General features: G+C 48.7%; 7 protein-coding genes across 7 annotated transcripts; 2 read left to right on the top strand and 5 right to left on the bottom strand.

Moving 5' to 3' along the window:
* Window positions 1-305: 305 nt before the first annotated feature.
* On the bottom strand, window positions 306-1,301 carry FSST1_002599 (aromatic alcohol reductase; the record flags this gene model as incomplete). Its single annotated transcript, XM_083228604.1, has 1 exon — window positions 306-1,301. The coding sequence occupies one exon, from the start codon at window positions 1,299-1,301 to the stop codon at window positions 306-308; it is 996 nt and encodes a 331-aa protein (XP_083092781.1).
* A 523-nt stretch (window positions 1,302-1,824) lies between these two features.
* On the bottom strand, window positions 1,825-3,426 carry FSST1_002598 (aspartic peptidase domain-containing protein; the record flags this gene model as incomplete). Its single annotated transcript, XM_083228602.1, has 3 exons — window positions 1,825-2,704; window positions 2,753-2,876; window positions 2,925-3,426. 3 exons carry the CDS (start codon window positions 3,424-3,426, stop codon window positions 1,825-1,827), a joined length of 1,506 nt encoding a protein of 501 aa, XP_083092780.1.
* Window positions 3,427-5,252: 1,826 nt separating this feature from the next.
* Window positions 5,253-6,946, top strand: FSST1_002597 (protein kinase RIO1; the record flags this gene model as incomplete). Its single annotated transcript, XM_083228601.1, has 2 exons — window positions 5,253-6,785; window positions 6,839-6,946. 2 exons carry the CDS (start codon window positions 5,253-5,255, stop codon window positions 6,944-6,946), a joined length of 1,641 nt encoding a protein of 546 aa, XP_083092779.1.
* A 753-nt stretch (window positions 6,947-7,699) lies between these two features.
* Window positions 7,700-10,361, bottom strand: FSST1_002596 (transcription factor domain-containing protein; the record flags this gene model as incomplete). Its single annotated transcript, XM_083228600.1, has 8 exons — window positions 7,700-7,797; window positions 7,875-7,996; window positions 8,053-8,946; window positions 8,992-9,243; window positions 9,296-9,583; window positions 9,641-9,881; window positions 9,935-10,198; window positions 10,256-10,361. The coding sequence occupies 8 exons, from the start codon at window positions 10,359-10,361 to the stop codon at window positions 7,700-7,702; spliced, it is 2,265 nt and encodes a 754-aa protein (XP_083092778.1).
* Window positions 10,362-11,495: 1,134 nt separating this feature from the next.
* Window positions 11,496-15,684, top strand: FSST1_002595 (RNA dependent RNA polymerase-domain-containing protein; the record flags this gene model as incomplete). The annotated part of the gene is made up of 2 exons (XM_083228599.1): window positions 11,496-13,476; window positions 13,523-15,684. The coding sequence occupies 2 exons, from the start codon at window positions 11,496-11,498 to the stop codon at window positions 15,682-15,684; spliced, it is 4,143 nt and encodes a 1,380-aa protein (XP_083092777.1).
* A 494-nt stretch (window positions 15,685-16,178) lies between these two features.
* On the bottom strand, window positions 16,179-16,990 carry FSST1_002594 (uncharacterized protein; the record flags this gene model as incomplete). Its single annotated transcript, XM_083228598.1, has 2 exons — window positions 16,179-16,669; window positions 16,723-16,990. The coding sequence occupies 2 exons, from the start codon at window positions 16,988-16,990 to the stop codon at window positions 16,179-16,181; spliced, it is 759 nt and encodes a 252-aa protein (XP_083092776.1).
* Window positions 16,991-18,007: 1,017 nt separating this feature from the next.
* Window positions 18,008-18,814, bottom strand: FSST1_002593 (SDR family NAD(P)-dependent oxidoreductase; the record flags this gene model as incomplete). The annotated part of the gene is made up of 1 exon (XM_083228597.1): window positions 18,008-18,814. One exon carries the CDS (start codon window positions 18,812-18,814, stop codon window positions 18,008-18,010), a length of 807 nt encoding a protein of 268 aa, XP_083092775.1.
* Between the last annotated feature and the right edge of the window lie 145 nt (window positions 18,815-18,959).

Raw genomic sequence — 18,959 nt, 5'->3', positions numbered from 1 at the left:
ATAAACAACCGCATTTTCATCTTAACCTTGAAGGCTATTTGCCGAGGTTGATTCGATATGCATTTTCTTCTCATCTGTATAGTAAGATGGATTTGGGAGAGGTTAAAATTGCAGTGAAACTGCGTCACTAAAACACGCGTCAAACTCAGCCCCAGTCCCCCATTCTGACAGGTGCATTCAACCACTGTAAACCGCCCGGCTACAGTGCAGTCAGTCAGTCTTACATTTACAAACACCAAAACGAATCATCATCGCATCTCAACTTGACAATACAACCACGTTCAATTGAGTACACTGACACTTATTTACTCCCCAACCTTGAAGTCCATCTTCTCAAGATACATCTTTACATCAGTAACTTCAATCCCCCTCTCCGAATTAATAGTCCCCTTCTTATCCCACGCCACACCCCGTCCCTGCGCAAACGTATCTCTATACTTAACCATCACACTCGGCTCATCCTCCATCTGTTTCTTCAAAACACTCAAATCCCACAATTCACGCTTAAACTCCGTCCCAAAATGCGCCTCTAATAAATCCGCAAGACCCACGTAGGAAATAGTATCACCAGCTGTGTAAACAACCTGCCTCTCAATACCCCGCGGATCAAGAATCACATCAGCAGTCACACGACCAATGTCTTCAGGTGTAGTGAGACTGATTTCATTCTCCCAACTTCCCAACGAGCGAACAATTTTTCGAGATAGATCCACGACCCCAAAATCAGCGAGGAATAAAAAACTCATGAATAGCCCCGTAGAAATAATCGTCCAGTCCACGTTCTGTTGCGCGCGCAGTTTGTTTCGGACATTTAATTGTTCGTCGAATAAATCTTGTGAGCTGCCTTGACCAATGATATCGTAGTCCATACCAAATTGCCAGGGAAAGAAACGCTTGACGTCTGCTAAGATGGCAGCGTTGAGGAGTTTGAGTTGTGTGCCTGATGGTAAACCCATGCCGTTGCACGAGACTACCACGTCGTACTTTGTGAAGATGGCTGCTAGGTCTTCTACGCTGGCTGCTACAACGTCGGCTCCTTCTGTGTCGGCGTTGAGGGCTCTGATGTGTTGGATGAGTTTCCTCTTTTCTGGGGCGGCTGAATCGAGGGTTGCCTGACGGATCAAGACTGAGACTCGTTGGTGCTGACGCTTGGGATGTTGGGATAGTGCTTGGAGAACGCAGATGCCTAGTTCTCCGGCGCCTAGGATGAGGATGTTTTGTGTCATTTTGGAATGACCGTTGAGACAGTTCAATGCTCTGAGGTTTTCAATTGAGAGTTCAAGAGGGGTTTCTTCTGTCATGGTAGCAAGACGTTGTATTTAAGCATAATTTATTACGTCGTTGCATTTCCATGGTGGTGAGGTTGGCGGATCCTTTACTGAGCGGGGGACGAATGAGGTCTCAAGCGACCCTGAATCCTCTATCTCCATGTCAGCTTGCCACAAACTCCGTCAACAGGATCCATATTTACATTTCCAAGACTTGAACTGACATAATCACTGATTACCAATAAAACAAGGTTGAATACCAAGCTGTTGGATGGAAGGACCATCCCTTCAGGCCAGGAACAAACTTGCCGGACACGGAATGCATACAGAGTTTATTTCATTTCTACCCATACAAAAACGAAAGCCATAGAAGGGAGGAGTCATTAAAAGCGCTGGTCGCATTATTAAACTTTCAGCTAAGAATTAAATTGACAAGAATGAATGATAGGCACCAAGACCCATCGCCAAACAATCAACGCCCACGCTTCCCAATGCAAACAAATCTTTTCACAGCTGTGTTCTACCAAATCTTCTAACTATTGAATGAAAGAAAGAATTACGCCTTGACTGTGTTTTTGTTGGCAAATCCGACTCGGTTCTTCTTGAGGTCGAAAACGACAAATTGAGCTTTGAGGAGAATGTCTCCCAAGATGGCAAAGCCAATACCCTCCGAGGTCTGGATGCCACCGTAGCAAACCGTTGAAGTGAGACGACCATAGTTGATGTAATGACCGGGGACCTTGCCGCGATACTTGCCAAAGCCAAAGTAGAAGCTGGGAAGCTTGGCTGTGCATGGGAAGACCCAGACACCATAGTCATTATCGATGTAGGCGCCCTTGACCTTCTTGTAGTAGAACTTGACAAGATAGTCGGGCAAAAGAAGAAGAGTGGTGCCGGTATCGACAATGGCCGAGTACTTGTACTTGTGCCACGGTGCACCCTGAGCGACACGGAAGCCCTCAACAGTGATCTGCCACCAGGGACTGTCCTTCGTCACAGAAGCAAACCCCACAGATCCGTAGTACTCACTTTGGTTGAGGTACCCAAAGTTGTAGTTCCCAGCCATGCCCTTCTGTAAGTTCGCAGTGAAGACCGGAACCTGCAAAGAATCTTGGACTCTGTCGAAGTATGTCTTTTGAGCAGTAGGTCGGACAGTGTTGAGGCTCGACATGGCCAGTCCCAGGATGCCATGAGCAAACTTGTCCGAGGCAATACCATCAGACACTTCAGTAGCAGACTGCACAGCCATATTGTTGACATAAGTCCCGCCGACTCGCACTCTGTCCTGGTAGACGATTCCACTGGCACCGGTGCCGTCACCGTATTTGATGCTCCACGTCTGACCATTCATTCGCTTGCAAAGCTTCGACTTGTCAGGTTTGTAGAGGATGTGACCCGCCTGATCAGGTTGATACGTGTCGGTGGAAAAGACCCATCTGTGAATTGTCAGTGTGCTCTACTAAGCAACCTTGAATGTGACTTACAGATCAGATGAGCCGGTATCAAAATTCACAAAGGTAGTCTGCTGTGGGCTACCAATCTGAATAGGAACCACATATTGTGAGTCGTAGTACTGGGGAGGTGTAGCTGCTGCAGTGCCCGTCATTCCTGTAAGATGTCAGCGATGATTGACATGTATGCGGATTAAACCCTTACCACCGAGCTTGTTCTTCACGATGACTTCTTCCTGGGCGGCAATCTTTTTAAGCTCATCATTGGGCAATGGCCTTCGGTATTTGTTGTAAGCGTGAATGAGAGCAATCTCGGCGTGCGGCTTCTTGTAGCGTGAGTTTGAGACCTGATCAAGTGTGACCTTATCACCTTTGGCCCGTGGCACAAGGTGAGAAGAGTCGGGATCAGTTTCGGGATCAATAGCTCGGCCCTTCAAGCCCTTGCCCATCTCAATCTCCTCCAGTTCCTCGTGATCAATGTCCTCCTCTTCTGTACCGTCAATTGGGTCACCGTAATCATCGCTTCGAACCGTGAGAGCCCGGGAGGCATCAACTTGAAGGTCTGTAGACCTCTTCGCTGTCCTTCCTAAAGGCTTCTCGGGATATCCCCCAGCACCGTTCACCTTATGAGCACCACCACGGATCTCATGAGGGATACCCGTGCTACAGCCGGCGAGTAGAAGAAAAGAAACCGTGCTGAATCTCATGGTGAAAAATAGGTTAAAGAAAAAGAGTTATGATGATTTTCAAGAGGCGAATCCAGAAGAGGGACGTGGTCTGGTATTTTAAGACAATGGGTTGTGGGTTCGGGAGGCGGTTGAGAGTTCCGGATCAAGGCTCAAGACATCTTCCCAGGCACTTCCAGGTCCCTAGCATGGCATTCTGGGCAAGTCTCGAGCTAGTGAAGCCATCCCAGAGAGCTTAACCTGGAATGTGGTCCTTGGAGAGTATGGGTTCGCGTGGAATGCTCTTGGATCCAGTATAGTATAGTATGGCATCTGCATTCCGTGGGCATATGACTAGGCGATTTAAACTCTTTTATGGATGCCACGAGTTGCGGCAACAGAGCCATGACCGAGCCATGACTGAATATGGCTTGCCATGTCCGTTCTTGGTTCCTGGTTCCTGCGTCTGATTTGTCTGACTTTGTTCCGGTCCTGCAGGGTCTCCGTGCTGACGTTGAGATCGCTCTTGTTCACTTGCCAGGGTCCTGGGTTTGTGTGTTGGAAGCATTTCGACCGGCGCGTCAACGACAATGGCTTGCTGGCCATGCCTCTTGAAGCGATCAGCGGAGGTTATGAACGTGATGGTGTGATAATGATGAAAAGGACCCGCGATAGATCATTTGATCTACAACAATGTTATTGTTTTTGTGCCTTTTCTTGCCCTCGGCAGTTCGAACATCGTCAACGCCAAGCATTGTACCTGCATATTTCCGGGCATTTGACAGATGACGTCCAATTGTTTGTCGCGATGGCATGGCGTTTCCTTGTCCTTGGCAGGACACCTTTGAGTTTGAAAGAGTTTTCGCAATCACAACCACAGCGATGTTTCGATTTGTCAAAGACTCTGTGATAAGTTTGCCGATCAGGCCCAAGCTCTCTTGCCTCTGAGCCGTCCGGGTTGTTACTCGTTTTGGTAGCTGTCACCCCTTAGATCGCTTGTCTAATTCTTTGGTGTGATGATGGCAACTCCGCGGCTGCGCGGCTCGAGAAATAGCCTCATTGGCGCCAGTTTAGCTTGCCTCGGTCCCTCGGTTGAGGTGACAAAGAATGCACTGACTCGATATCACGATGCTACCGGTGGTGGAGTTGAAACGTGAATCGTAGCGTGGTTTAGGAAGTTTGTTCCGAAGAGAGGAAAGTGGCTGGTCAATGCATGACAAAGGCTCGGTCCCTTCCGCTTTGGGGCTCTTGACTTTTGTCGATACCTGTCATTGTTGTGTTTGTCTGTAAACCCAGATGGAATATCACGATGCCTTCTGATGGAGATAGAGATGTGGAACTGGTGGAGTGAGTGATGATGCGCGGCAAGTCATCCAATGAATGACCCATCGATTTGCTGCAAATTACCCCTCCATGACTCACCAGGGTACTTACGGTCCACTAAATCTTTTGAAGGACGACAGGTGCCAAAATTCTTAAAACAATTGTCATCTTTGAGAGGACCTATACTTGGACATTCTGATGTGAAGGATACTATTTTTAATATAAACAAATGATAGAATTAGAATGGCAATTACTCAAATACTTGGAGGTGTCAAACAGTACCAGAACCGCAGTAAACACCCGCAAACAATTAACTGAGTATTCCAATTACTGTAGTTTTCTGGCATAGCCCCCGGTCGGGCCAGTCCCTAAACCCACTGTCAGGCGCTGTAGACCCTTGATAAGATAACGGATTTTTCGACCCCGCCACCCCGCGACAACTTCTCAAGGTTGCACAAAAATTCCAACGCCTTCAATTATTGTCCACCCGACGAAACTAATTGATCGGCTTTCGCTTTGCCTCCATCGCAAAGCACATCGTAAACATGGATCCCGCCGCTCCCCACCAACCGCCCTACACCTACACGGCGAATCAGGGCTATGAACAGACCGAAGAGATACCCCGCGAGCTACAGACCCAACGAGACGATGGCGCTGCCCTCGATAACCAGGACGACGACAACGATTTTGATGATATCTTTGACGACCAGGACTTTGACGACAACGATTGGTCTGCTGGTGCGGGAGACTTGACAAAGTCTTACAACAGACAGCGCGGTACCAACGAGGGAGTCGCCCTTCGCTCGAACCAGCAAAAGCCTACTGCCAATACCTTTGCGAGCGTGGACGACCAAGTCTCAGCTCTTTCCAAGCACGCCGCCAAGATCAGGCTCGATTCCGTTAAGCAAGATGGTGGTGATTCAAAGGATAAGGACAAGGCGGACCGCGCCACTAGCGACCAGGTTCTTGACCAGCGCACCCGAATGATTCTGCTCCAGATGATCAACCGAGGTTTCGTGAGCGAAGTCCACGGTGCCATCTCCACAGGAAAAGAAGCCAACGTCTATGGCGCCGTCCTTATCGACGACAGCACAGGCGAACCCACACAGAAAGCCATCAAGGTCTACAAGACAGCCATTCTGAGCTTCAAGGACAGAGAGCGTTACATCACGGGCGAGCACCGTTTCAAGAGTGGCTTTGACAAGGGAAACAACCGCAAGATGGTCAAACTTTGGGCAGAGAAGGAATTCCGAAACTTGAGGAGGATCTACAACTCTGGTATTCCCTGTCCTGAGCCCATCAGCCTTAAGCTTCACGTCCTTGTCATGGGCTTCCTTGGCGACCGCAAGGGCTGGGCGTACCCTCGCCTCCGTGACGCTACCCTGACGGGAGACGATGTTGATCAGCAGTGGCACAAGCTTTACGTCCAGCTGCTTGGCATCATGCGCAAGATCTACCAAGTCTGCCGTCTTGTTCACGCCGATTTGAGCGAGTACAACATTCTATATCACAAGGGTAAACTCTACATCATTGATGTGTCGCAGAGTGTGGAGCCGGACCACCCCCGGTCATTGGAGTTCCTCCGTATGGACATCAAGAACGTGGGCGACTTCTTCCGTCGCAAGGGCGTTGATACGTTGGCCGACCGCGCCATCTTCAACTTCATCACCGCTCCCGAAGGGCCCGTGGAGGAGCCCGACATGGAGAAGGCAATTGATGTTCTCTACGAGAATCGAGCTGAGACTACTGGCGAGGACAATGCTGCTCAAGAGGAAGTCGACAATGAAGTTTTCAGAAACCAGTACATTCCTCAAACATTAGAGCAGGTCTACGACATTGAGAAGGATGCTCAAAGAGTTGGACAGGGTCAGGGTAATGATCTTGTCTACAGTAATTTGCTGCCCGACCAGGTCATTGCACCCAAGAAGGCCGATGTCGAGAAGGGTGATGAGGAGGAAGGTTCCACATCTGATTCAGACGAGGGTGCATCACTCTCTGATGACGACTCGCACGATGAGGCCGATTTCGAAAAGGGCACTCCCCGAGGCCGTCGCTTCGAAGATAAGGACGAGAAGAAGGTTTGTATTCCATATCTCATTCCAATGTGACAGATCTTACTGACCACCCTCAGGCCCACAAGCAAGCCGTCAAGGAAGCCAAGCGTGAGAAGCGCAAGGAAAAGATGCCCAAACATCTCAAGAAGAAGATCGTCGCTACCTCATCCCGTCGCAAGAAATAAGCATCTCAATACAACCTCTACACCTCTTGTCGCGCCTGCGCAAAGGCCCCGATAAGCCAGGCCATAGCTCCCAAGCTCCCGAAACAATTGACGAGCCTCATCCGGGGAAGCTATCAACCTTGCGCGACCCTCTTCCCTTCCCATGTTTCTCTCTTGGCAGAGACACTAAATGAAGGCAAAAAAAATACAAATCGTCAGAGCTCTCTTTGATCGTTCAGTACGCAGAAAAAAGCGTTCAGATCGCACTAAACCGAGCGGTTACACAGACCCCACACGCAAAGAGGGAATGTTAAACCATCTCGGTCGGAGACTTCTCCTCGGCGACGAATCAATGTCTTCATCATTTCGACTTGCGCCCGCGGGAAGGGGAAAAAAAGGGTTTGCGTTATACCCTTTTGAACAAAAAGGGTTCGGAGCGTTCTGGTTCCTGCGTCGAGACGTAACGGTGGTCTTGTACCAGGAATGGGACTGCAAAGTGGATTGAGCATACGAAAAAGATAAAAAGAGACAAGGACAAAAAAACAAAAAAAAGAGAGAGAATAATGACTTGGAAATTATGTTGAAATGTCTGATGATTTCGCTCAGTTATTCTTACATTCAGTAAAAAGTCAAGTGCCCATCTCATGGGTCTTTCGCTCCATGGCGTCAAATAAATATCGTTAACATGCAATCTCACCTCATATCCATCATTATTGTAACAAAATAAAAATGTCCCTATGTCGTCACAGCCCGAGACCTTTCGGGATACCATGGCTAAAAGTAGAACTGTTGCTGAGGTTGGCCTGGTGGGGGGTGAGCCAGAAAGTCAAAGTTTAACGAATCCATTCCCGTGTTCCAAGGGTCTGGTGATTCTGGTAACGGATTAGTCTCGAGAGTAATGACAGATAATAATAATAAGAAAAAGAGGAGCGAAAACTATGTGACATACCACCCCAAATTGATTCGTAAAGGTCCATGGGAGCCATGTATTGCGTAGGATCGACATTCATCGCATTCATGCTGTCCATGTTGAGGTTTGCGTTAGCCTGCATCTGTTGGCTATATGGAAGTCTGATAGGAGACACGTTTAGAAACAAATCACGGTAGATTGACGGCACAATACTAACCCAGCAAAGTCTTGGATTGATGCTCCTCCGTTTTGCATCTCTGCCATGGCGAGCGCAGCGTCCTCACGTGGGTCGGCGCTCTGGGAGACGTTGCGAAACATTGAATTGCCGTTTCCGGAATATTGTCCAGTGTTCCCAAAGGGGAATTGGGGCGTACGGCTCCCGCTGCCAGCGGCAGAGGCGTCACCCTCCTTCTTGAGATGCGATGGGACAATTGAGCCGTGGTCGTAGATATTTTTAAGGGCCGTCAATGCTCGGTACAGTGGGCCTGAAAGCTCAATATCCTTGTCGGTAGTCATGACATGAGGTTCCGGGGAGCTAACGTCCTTGGCGGCAGTGGCAGACAGGGCAGCGATCAAATCACCCTGCAATTGTCGAACCTCTGGGTCTGTCTTTGTTTCGCAAAGTATACCCAGTAGTAAAGCCGACGAGAGGCCATGGTACGTAAATGCCCAGCTTCTCGTGGGGATTGCAGACAATTGGTGCATTGCCAAAAACATTCGGACGGTTTCGGTTAGGTTGTCTTTGCAGCGATCCGCTAGTGTTTTGCGCTGCTCAGGTTCAAACTCGCTGTCTTTGCGGAGCGCTGGACGACACGCAACGGAGATGACAAATGATGTGTGAAGGCGAATTGCGTAGTGCTGTAGACGGTCGAGCGCTGTCTTGCAGTTTTCTTTGGCCCGCAACTGTGGTGTGGTGCGGTTTCGAAGTTGTTCTACTGCTTCGCAATCTTCAACGATTTGGGCGTATGTCGAGCTCATCATGTCATCGGGATTTAAGCGACGGGAAATTATTTCCATGAGATGGTACATCGTCTCGAGGTATGAGTAGTTTCCGTCTGGCGTTGGCGACATGACGGGAATTGGACAACACGGGAAGTTGGTCATGGGTGACCTACATCGTTAGGGGTGAGTCCAATCATGGAGATACAATACTTACCGATCAAAAGAAAGCGACGTCAAGGTGTCGTGCCATACACAGCTCCACCATAACCTCCTTCTAACCATCTCTTTCGATTGTGTGTTTGGCGGCGTGCAATCGCGACTCTCGTTACGTGGTGTTCTGTGCAGACCCAATGACTGGGCAAGGCGACAGGTCAATCCCATCAAAGCCCACGAGGCTTCGGCTTTCATATCATTTAGAAGAACAAAGCATGTAAGAAGAAGAGCTTGGATCGAGTCGAACGAAGGTCTGTTATACGTCAGTTTGCGATGTGCTGTCAAAGGCGGCAAGCAGTATTTACCGAAGAAGAAAATTGCCCAATCGGAGGAAATGGAAGGATATTTGGATGAACCGTTGGGAGTCTCGCGTACGGATATGGTATGGAGATTCGTGGTATTGAGAACCGACTGCCAACACGGCAAAGAGTATGGCGAGCCATGATGCTGTGACGGGTTTGGTCGATTTCATTCCGCTGGTCGCATTCCGTGAACGTTCTTCCAGGTAAATCATGAGCTTGCTCTCGAGGTCGTCGATATCCATCACAAAACCCCAAAAGGGCTGCGGTATTTCCTTGTACGCCCTGAACAGCCTGTAACCTGTAAGCTTACGGGCTTCAAATACCCACGGTCGCAAACGCGAGACTTACTTCATGACCTCACGGTCGGATGGTAGTTCATTTGAGATGTCCTGTGTCAATTTTTGAAGGTGATGAGACGACATCAGCGGGAAAGGCGCCGATGTGTCCAGTCCCAGAATGGACCGCATGTCTTGTCGAATGTCAAGACCCTCGCCTTTGTGAACTGGTGAAGACTGCTCGCGCAGTAGGGCAGGAATACTATTCTGCCCAAGATATCGATCTGCTCCCACTTCTGGTTCATCAATGCTTGCTGCAGTGTTTTGTTAGCCTGGTGGTGCGATGAGACACCAGCCAAACACTTACCAAGGGCGCGCGGCCAACTTTCCTGACGCTCAACCTTGCGTATGGCTTCTTCACGAGGGACTTCTGAGAATGAATGTGTCCTCTTTCGATTAACGACGGTTTGATTAGATTCTGAAGCAACACCTGATGCCGTCGGCTTGGAAGTTGATGAGCGATTGGGCTTATAAGAACATAATCGAGGGTGTTCTCTCTTGACACAGTTTTCACACGGTTGTTTGTTGTCGCACTTTACTTTGCGCTGGCGACAGGGCCAACACGCGGTACCTAACGCGATAATAAGTACCAATATTCCCAAAATGAGGTTATTCGCAAGGCTCTTACCGTATCTGACCTTTCGATGGGAATGTATGATTCGATTGGCCTCCTCTGGGGTCAGGTCATCAATGACCACGCGCTCATGCTCATCTGGACTAGGGTTTTCCGCCATTGTTAAGCGGGTTTCTGGGCTCTGAATCAAGGCTCGGAGCCAAACAAAAGTCGCGATAGCAATGGCGAGGCAATGTTATGATTGCAGATGAGGGTTTACGAATGCCGAACCCCGAGGGTCTCCATGCGCGATAGTGGGTGAGAGGGGAAGAGACGGCGGTGATGGGCGGGGCCGGTTCGGCTTTTCGAATTGGTGTTAGTTTAAATATGAGAGGGACGACGGCTGATCTTTTGGCCTTTTCTTTCTGGTTGGTGGACTGGGAGGGGAATTGAAGCACGAGATCGGTGATGAAGCCGACCTCCGATGTGTCGGATAAATAAGACCCGTTCCGTCGGCCAGTCCAAGGGACTCAATAGGCTGGTCAATTGTCAATTGCCAATTGTCAATTGCCAATTGGCGATGGATAGAACACGACAAGAATTAAATAGTTTCATTCTTAACATAAACTTATATAATTTTAGATCTGGTTGTTGTGACTCATATTCGTGCTTTTCTTGTGTCCTAGCCTTGTGCTTTGGCTGACTTCGAATGTCTCCAACGAAGCGCTACCTGCTGTCCATGCCTCACTAGGTCATCATCTGTGCCACTCTCCTTCCTTCAGGGTAGCAGAAAGACAACGTCAACACCACGAATTGTCTTTTCTTGCACAACAGCTAGCATCAATCTTCAAACAATCAAAATGCATCGATATTCTCATCGTATTTTTTTGTTTCCCTGCAGTCTATATTTACTTACGGCTACCCGCAGTGGGGTACCGATTCACTGCCGGTCTTGTTCAAAATGCTTCCACCACTCTCCAACATCTGGCTCCGTTATGGTACATCGTCCAATTACTATCCACCTGTGATAACCAATTTGTTATTACATTGCTTTACATTGAACTTGGATGGTCACTCGAGGCTGTGACTATTATTATCGAAATAAAACTACATTTCGCTTGCTACGGAACGGGCTGTTGCGCTTCGGCGGTTACAGAGATCTAGGATCTCAAGGCTCGTTTCATTCAATGTGTGCGCGCGCTAACCTTCTTCACTGATTCTTTCGCAGATCAGAAACTCTCCCTTACTTGACAACCGTTGGAACGCTCTAACCGTTCGACTTTTGGCATTGGGTTCACCACTGGCGCCGGTCGCCATGTCTAGCAATATTTCATCTTCCAGAAAAGCTCAAGCCAGAGAGGAGCTTGATCGGACAATTCGCGCCATCAGCTCAGAATTCCAGCTTCAGCTCCAAATTCCCGACCCGACGCTGTCGCCGAGTAAGCGCCAGCACCAGCGCCGAGATGAGGAACAGGAGAGATGCGATGCGATTTATTATCGCGCGCAATTCCTCAAGTTCAAAGACCCGACTCGACTATCCATATGTCTTACTCGGTTTCGCGAACAAGCAGACGACTATTTGACCAACTGGATCCGAAAGCCCCATGGCGATCCTGACACGACCCCGATCAAGAGTATTTTTGGTGACCCACATGGCCGTCGCAAAAGATTAACCTCTGAGGAACGGGGCGAGCTCCAAGAGTACTTACTACGACTGTTGAACGACAACAATATCACCAGTCAACAGCGCTCAAGAACTGCAAAGCGAAGGTCTGATGAGTTTGAGGATTACAGTTCAAAGAGAAGTCGCAACTCTTTTGACTCCCCATCCGTCGACAGTATTGATGACATCCCAGTCCGGTCTAGAGCTGTGGACTTGGATGGTCGACCTGCGGGACGGGCCGCTCGTCGGTCAGGTACGGCTTCATTCCCCAATGGCGTCGCAAGTCCAGTCACATCGTTTTCGAGCACCAAACCTCAGTCTTTATCCTTTGGCCCAGCCTCTTTCAATTCCAGTAAAGCTTCACTGGCCCCGACGGTTTTCTCTGCATCCACAAATGGCGCGCCTAGCACGCAAACAACCGTCTTGACGAATTCTTCCTTCAAAGGCTCGCGAACTTCTTTCCAGTCCTCTCAATCCAATTACAGAGACTCCCAAATCCCTTTCTCACAAAGGATCAAAGAATTCCAATTTAACCCCGAAAGTACGTCCAATCGCAATGCCGACCCACCAAAGCCATCCTCGTTCAGGCGACATGACTCCCAAGTGTTCCAAGAGCCTGTCGATATGTCTGTCGACGAACCCCGGCTCCCTCCTCCGGTGATGCCTCAGCCTGTACAAAGCCAGCATCTTGGTAAGAAGCAAAGAGAGACAATCCGGTCTAGTAGTCCTGGAACAGCCTACTCTAGCTTGCCCGAGATGAACGAGTTGGATACGTTGCTTCTTGATGCATCAGGTTTTGACACGACATCCGATTCATGCGCTCTAACAAAGCGCCTGCGAAATGTTTGGCCCAAGTTTCCCATTCCCGGATTGAATCAGGCACCTTTGATAATCTTGTGGGAATTGACCCGTGCTGCGCTTCACTGCCGCGTGGATCTGTCTCAATGGGACCTCGAGTACAAACCCGATCAAACTTGGCACGATCAAACTCATTTCAGGGCTTTAATCTTTCGACATCGTCTTTTTATCGGAGCGGGATTGCCAGCGCCTTGCGATCGTGCTGTATGGAACGCAGCTCTTGAGTCATTTGCTTCACACGACAAGCATGTTGTTCTTGCTGCAGAGTTTGTCGTCAATACCGAGGACTCTGGCCCTTTGTACAGGCTCAAGCTTCAGCCACCTCGCCTGGAACTTGGTCATCGACTAGCCCGTCGCTTTGGTGCGGACCGGTTCATGGAGATCATCATGCCATCCCCAACTTCTAGGGATGCTCCCGATGCGATCAAGAACGTCAATCAAGGCGCGGATAAGGTCATTCGATGGCTCAATGATAACCTACACTACTTCCTTGGGCGTTTTTGGTCTCCATTCTACAACCGTGGCGCAAGCAAGTCTGTAAAAGACCCTCGTCCTCCTCACAAGTCCCTCACGATCATGCAAGAACGCGTCTACTTCTTTGCGACCGATGGTAACAACTTTCGGCTGCCTGAAAGCCAGTTTCCATCACTCGAAGAAGCAATGTCCCTTGGACATCGGACAAAGATGAGGCGATCTGATCTTTTGAAGTGGGCAATAAATGTAGAGGCGAATGCTCAACAACCTGTACCAAAACTGTTCTCGCGACTTGCTCTCAGTTAGTTCCCCAACCTTTTGCATGGATCATCTAACACTCTTCCCAGGTCTCAGCAAAACTTGTCCCACCATCGTTCTTGAACCCCACCAGTTCCGACATCGCGACACCATGCTGGGTTTTCGCAAGTTCATGAGCAATCGAGATAAAGAAGAGCAGAAGGATATGGGTGACGGTATCGCCAGAATGTCTCGAAGTCTTGCACGTAAAATCGCAACCCATCTTGGCCTATTGGAGACTCCATGCGCATTTCAAGCTCGTATTGGCAGTGCAAAAGGGATGTGGATAGTCGATGTTGAAGATGATGGATTGGATGACGATGTTTGGATTGAGACGTATCCATCCCAACGCAAATGGGCGTGCGACTTTAAAGATGTCTACCATAGAATGTTTGAAGTACGAGAATGGTCCAGGGAGCTGAGGTCTGCCTCACTCAACACGCAGTTCATTCCAGTTCTTGAAGCACAGGCACCAAAGCCCGGCAACATGCGCAACATCATAGCTAATCATTTAGCCAACGGTCTTCAAGATGAGATTGGGGGTCAGCTTGCGGCCATGACACATCCTACTAGTCTTCGTGGCTGGACGCATCGCGGCTTCAATCGATCAAATCTTGGACATGTCCCCTTCGTGGGAGGGTTGCCAGATCATGATGAAGACATAGTGTCATTCTTGCTTGATGCCGGTTTCGACGCCACCAAGTGCCGTTTTCTACGAGACCTTGTATGGAGCAATCAGAAGCGACAGGCAGAACAACTCAAAGCCAAGATGAACATTAAAATCCCTCGCTCTACATACGCTTTCATGGTGGTTGACTTTACTGGGACATTGGAAGAAGGTGAGGTGCAGCTTGCCTTCTCTTCCAAGTTCCAAGCCGATGGTGAGTCAGACACGCTACTAGATGATATGGACATCCTGGTTGCCCGAGCCCCAGCTCATTTCGTGAGCGACGTACAAAAGGTGAGGGCTGTGTTCCGACCCAACTTGAAGAGATTGAAGGACGTCATTGTGTTTTCGTCAAAGGGCAAATCGCCGCTCGCCGACATGCTTTCGGGCGGCGACTACGATGGTGATCAGGCTTGGATTTGCTGGGATCCTGATATTGTTCGCAACTTTAGCAATGCGCCAAAGCCTGTTGAGCCAGATCTAGTAGGACAGGGATATCTCCGAAAGTCCAATCCAAGCTTCCAGTCAATTCTCGACACAACTCCCGACATGGAGACTGCCTGTACGGACTTTTTACGGTCGGCAATCTCGTTCAATATGCAACCAACGTACCTGGGTATCGCGACCAAGTTCAAGGAAAGGCTCTGTTACTTGGAGGGAGGAGTCAACAGTGAACGGGCAGTTGCTTTGAGCACGTTGGTCGCTCTGCTTGTTGACCAGGCCAAGCAAGGCTTGCTGTTCACCCGCGAAGACTATGACCGATTAAAACGAGACATGGAAATGCGCGGAAAAGAGCCAGAATACGAAAAGGAAAGGAGTTCTGTACAGAATTACAAGGACGAAAATGGGTTCATCCATATCCTCGACTTTCTCAAGTTTGTGGTCGCTCAAGACACTGTCGATAATGCGCTGAAGCAATTCTACGATGCCCTCCAAGCCCCCAGTGTTCAGGCATGGGACAAGGAATTGACCAATCTTTACAACGAGTACAATGAACAGAGGAAAGGTTCCAGGACAATTGATAGACTCATGATAGACATGGTCGCGCAAGTTGATGCCATCACCATGGATTGGAAGGTTGCGATGTCAGGAGGGAAAGCTGACAGCACGAGTAGCGAATATTCGTCAAAGGTCAAAGAGCTGCACCAAAAATGGTCTTCGTACAAGCCATCCACCTATTTGCTGAGTACAAGAGTTGTCGAGCCACTCCTCGACCCTTGGAATGGTGATCCGGCTTTGAGCAAATGGGAGTTACTCAAAGCATCCGCTCTGTTCAAACTAAAGTATGAACGTGCATATGGCATGGTCTGGCGCCTTGCAGGAAAGCAATTGGCATGGATGAAAGCCATGTTATCGCGCAGTACCTCCGACACCAGCGCTATCGCCGTGACGGCCGAGATGTGGAGTATACTTCGTCCCGACAACAAGCGCATCGCAGCACTTCATGCTCAGAGACAGATTGGGCATGATAATGAGAGTTTGGCCGCCTTGGAAGAGGTTACGGAATATGATGATGAGACGGGGACACAGATTGACGATGCTTAGAGGCGCATTGACTGGGCTGGTTCAGCGATCTCAGGTGGAAGGTCTTTTAGAGGTTGACCTTGACAGACATGGGTGTGGGGAGTCTTAGAGACGCGATATCTTGAGAGCTCACTGTCATGGTTCATTTTAACGTCAAAATGAGTTTGACTGGGTCGCTACGCAGAGACGTAACGATTGGGGACATCTTTCCAACGCTTGCGTTGGATATTGGACTTTGTATTTGCTTGCAGTTGTTGATTGATACCCTCGGCGTAGTGAATATTCACAAAACCTTCAATTGAACTCTTGTTTCTGTGAATCAAATCAATTGGTCATCTTGAAATGACACTGGTAAATAAAAATAACGAAGCTATGTGATCATCCAGTGATGATAGCTAACCAGGTTCTCATGAGTTCGTAATCATTAATCCTCCATTACTCCATCGCTGAATGCAGACTCATAACCCAAATCATAATTCATTGCACACAAATACTCCCAAAATAATGCATCGCCATCATCTCAATTCTTCGTTTTGATCGCTGAAACAATCTTCAGTGCTACACGTAGTAGCAGGCTCAATTGACGACAGAAAGCTCGTTATAGAGCTCACGACAACGTTCAACAGATCTTCATCATCGTCACCAACTTCAGAGAAAATAGGTGTTAGCTTGCGACTCATATCGGAAGCAATTCCTGCGTCAATAGCGACAATGCTCTCCAGTACATCAGTGAGCATATGCGCTGCGCGGGATAATGAGCGACCTCCCGATGCGCCTCCCAATGTCTCGATGTAATCTTGTGTGGTCTTGAAGAACTCGCTCGTGATGATGTGCACATCATCAATTAAATTGCGACGCTCTTCTTGGGTAAACACCATGTTTAGCGTGGTATGCAATTGAGAAACTGATTTGGAGAGGAGTGTTCTGATGGTGTTCATGGTGTGGACTGTTGTCGCGATGGCTTCATTCTTTAACCCCTCAAACTTGACTGCCTTGACAGCAACATCTTGGAACTGTTAGTAGCCAATCTTGTATAATTGCTGTGGCGTTTGTACTTACTTATATCTTGACATTCGGTGCGTACTCGTGTAGTTACAAAGTCCATGAGTTTAATGACACTATCATGGTTCTTGCTTGTGCGTCGAATATGATCTGGTATAGCGCGTGGTACCTTTTTTGAACTACTAGGTAAGACAACACCGATAAGTGGTGCGAATTCTTGAGAAATGCCACGGTTTGAGGGAGTGTTTGTCTGTGAGGTGATGATGATGGGTGAAGCTAGGGTGTAGCTTGCAAGCGCAGCGGTAAAGACTGTGTCAAACTTCATTTTGACGATGGAGAAAGAACAAGTCTGTGTTGGCAGGAGCTGACCAGCGCTGGACTGTCTAATAACTCGATGGGATATGCGATAGTTATACTCTCTTCCAAACAACATCCGACCTCCCCCATTCTTCCCCCTTTGCCCAAAAGCTTATTGCCTTACCCATCGAAACGTTATCTGACAAGGTTACACAGAGTTTCTGCATCGGATTTGTATGGCACGGGGGAAAAGCTCCTGGTAACTCGTTTACGGTTAGAGAGATTGTGTTGGTTCCTGGTATTTGGACGGGAAGGATCGACGTGGCTTGAGATAGGATTTTGTGTAACGTCAAGTTGAACTTGTAGTCAGGGGGGGATTACACTGAGGCGCACGATTTATCACATTGCATTGCGATGGGCTTCGAAGGCTGAGATGGTACCTGTCATCATGTCCAAGCCATGAAACAACTGAACAAAAGCTGGACAAGTCATCCTGTGTCCTGGAAGTGTCCATGGGATTGACGCTTTGACAGTGAACGGGCACTACCTTAAGGCTTAGTTTACTCAATATCGCCTCAACTCAGACTCCCCTCCCGGCCTTAAGTCCATACATAAGGGTGAGTCCGTGGGTAAGCTAAGAGCCATGACCCTCTATATAAACTGGTGACATATAACCGTCCTTTCGCATTCCCATGACAGCCTCGCTGAAACACGACGGAAATCTACACTACCGGATTCGGACAACGATCTACTTGTGCTGCGTCCACTTCCAGCCACACAGCATTCCTTGGCAGTGATGGGAATAACACATCTCGGCTCTTTCGGCAGCGTTGTTCCTTTTGAGGCTGGCTCTTGTGCTGGTTTGGGAATGGTGGTTGAGGTTCCTGGCGGCCGCCCCCCGACCGAGACAGCGATTGATCACCGAGATAAGCTTTCGGAGTCCGGGACTTTGGACGTTTACATATCGATGATGCTACCATTTAAGTTTGTGTTAAGCATGTTGTGAGAAGGTCTATTAAACTCGAGAAAACAGACGCTATGCCATTCAAGTTCGCCCCGTAGATGAAGTTATTCCTCCATCGACTACAATCTTTTGTCCAGTGATATACCTCGTCTCATCCGCCGCCAAAAACACAACAGTGTTGGCAACATCCCACGCATCGCCCATCTTCCCCATGGGAACTTGTCCCTCCCTCATGCTACAAAACTCATCATAACCTCCAGGTGTCGCAAACCTCTGCGCAAGACTCTTCGTGTAGGGTGTATCCATGAGTCCTGGAACAACAGCATTGAGTCGCACTCCCTTTGGTGCGTATATAACTGCCGTAGCCTTGACGAATTGCAGTATCGCTGCTTTGGTTGTGTTGTACGCTACTTGTGGCTTGCCGATGTACCGCAGACCAGCGATGCTGGAGATGCAAATAATTGAACCAGCTCCCTGTGATTCCATAATTGGAAGAACATGGTGACATGCAAGGTAGACGCTTTTGAGATTAATGTCCATTTGGGAATCCCATACGTCTTCTGTCATGGATGCAGGATCTCCTGGTTGCGATTGACCAACGCTTGTCAACAAGATGTCAATCCTTCCATGTTTCTGCATGCAAGCGTCAACGAGAGCCTTGACGGATGCATAGTCTGTAGCGTCTGTGGAAATGATGTCGCATTGTCCACCTTGTTCTTGGATGGTTTCTTTCGTCTTTATAGTTGAAGCGATTGTTCTGTTTCCGCCAAAGATGATGGCTCCTTGTCTTGCAAGGGTAACGGCGCTTGCTGCACCGATACCCCAACCTTCGGTATTCGTTTGACCGAGACCGATGACGAGAGCTACTTTGTTCTTGAGGTTGAGCATGATGATAAAAATAATGAAGAATGCGATACTGATGAAGTTTACTGAGATGAGAATTGTGGCAATGAATGCATCTTTTTATCTCTTTTGTTTTATTACTACTCGGGACTCCTCCGTCACTTAGACGGGAGACGTCCGGGTATTGCGT

This window comes from Fusarium sambucinum, chromosome IV, assembly GCF_050947815.1.
Source record: "Fusarium sambucinum isolate potato_lamoka chromosome IV, whole genome shotgun sequence".
Classification (NCBI taxonomy): domain Eukaryota; kingdom Fungi; phylum Ascomycota; class Sordariomycetes; order Hypocreales; family Nectriaceae; genus Fusarium; species Fusarium sambucinum.
The sequence above is the reverse complement of the archived record's forward strand: the minus strand, read 5'-3'. Positions and strand labels throughout refer to the sequence as shown.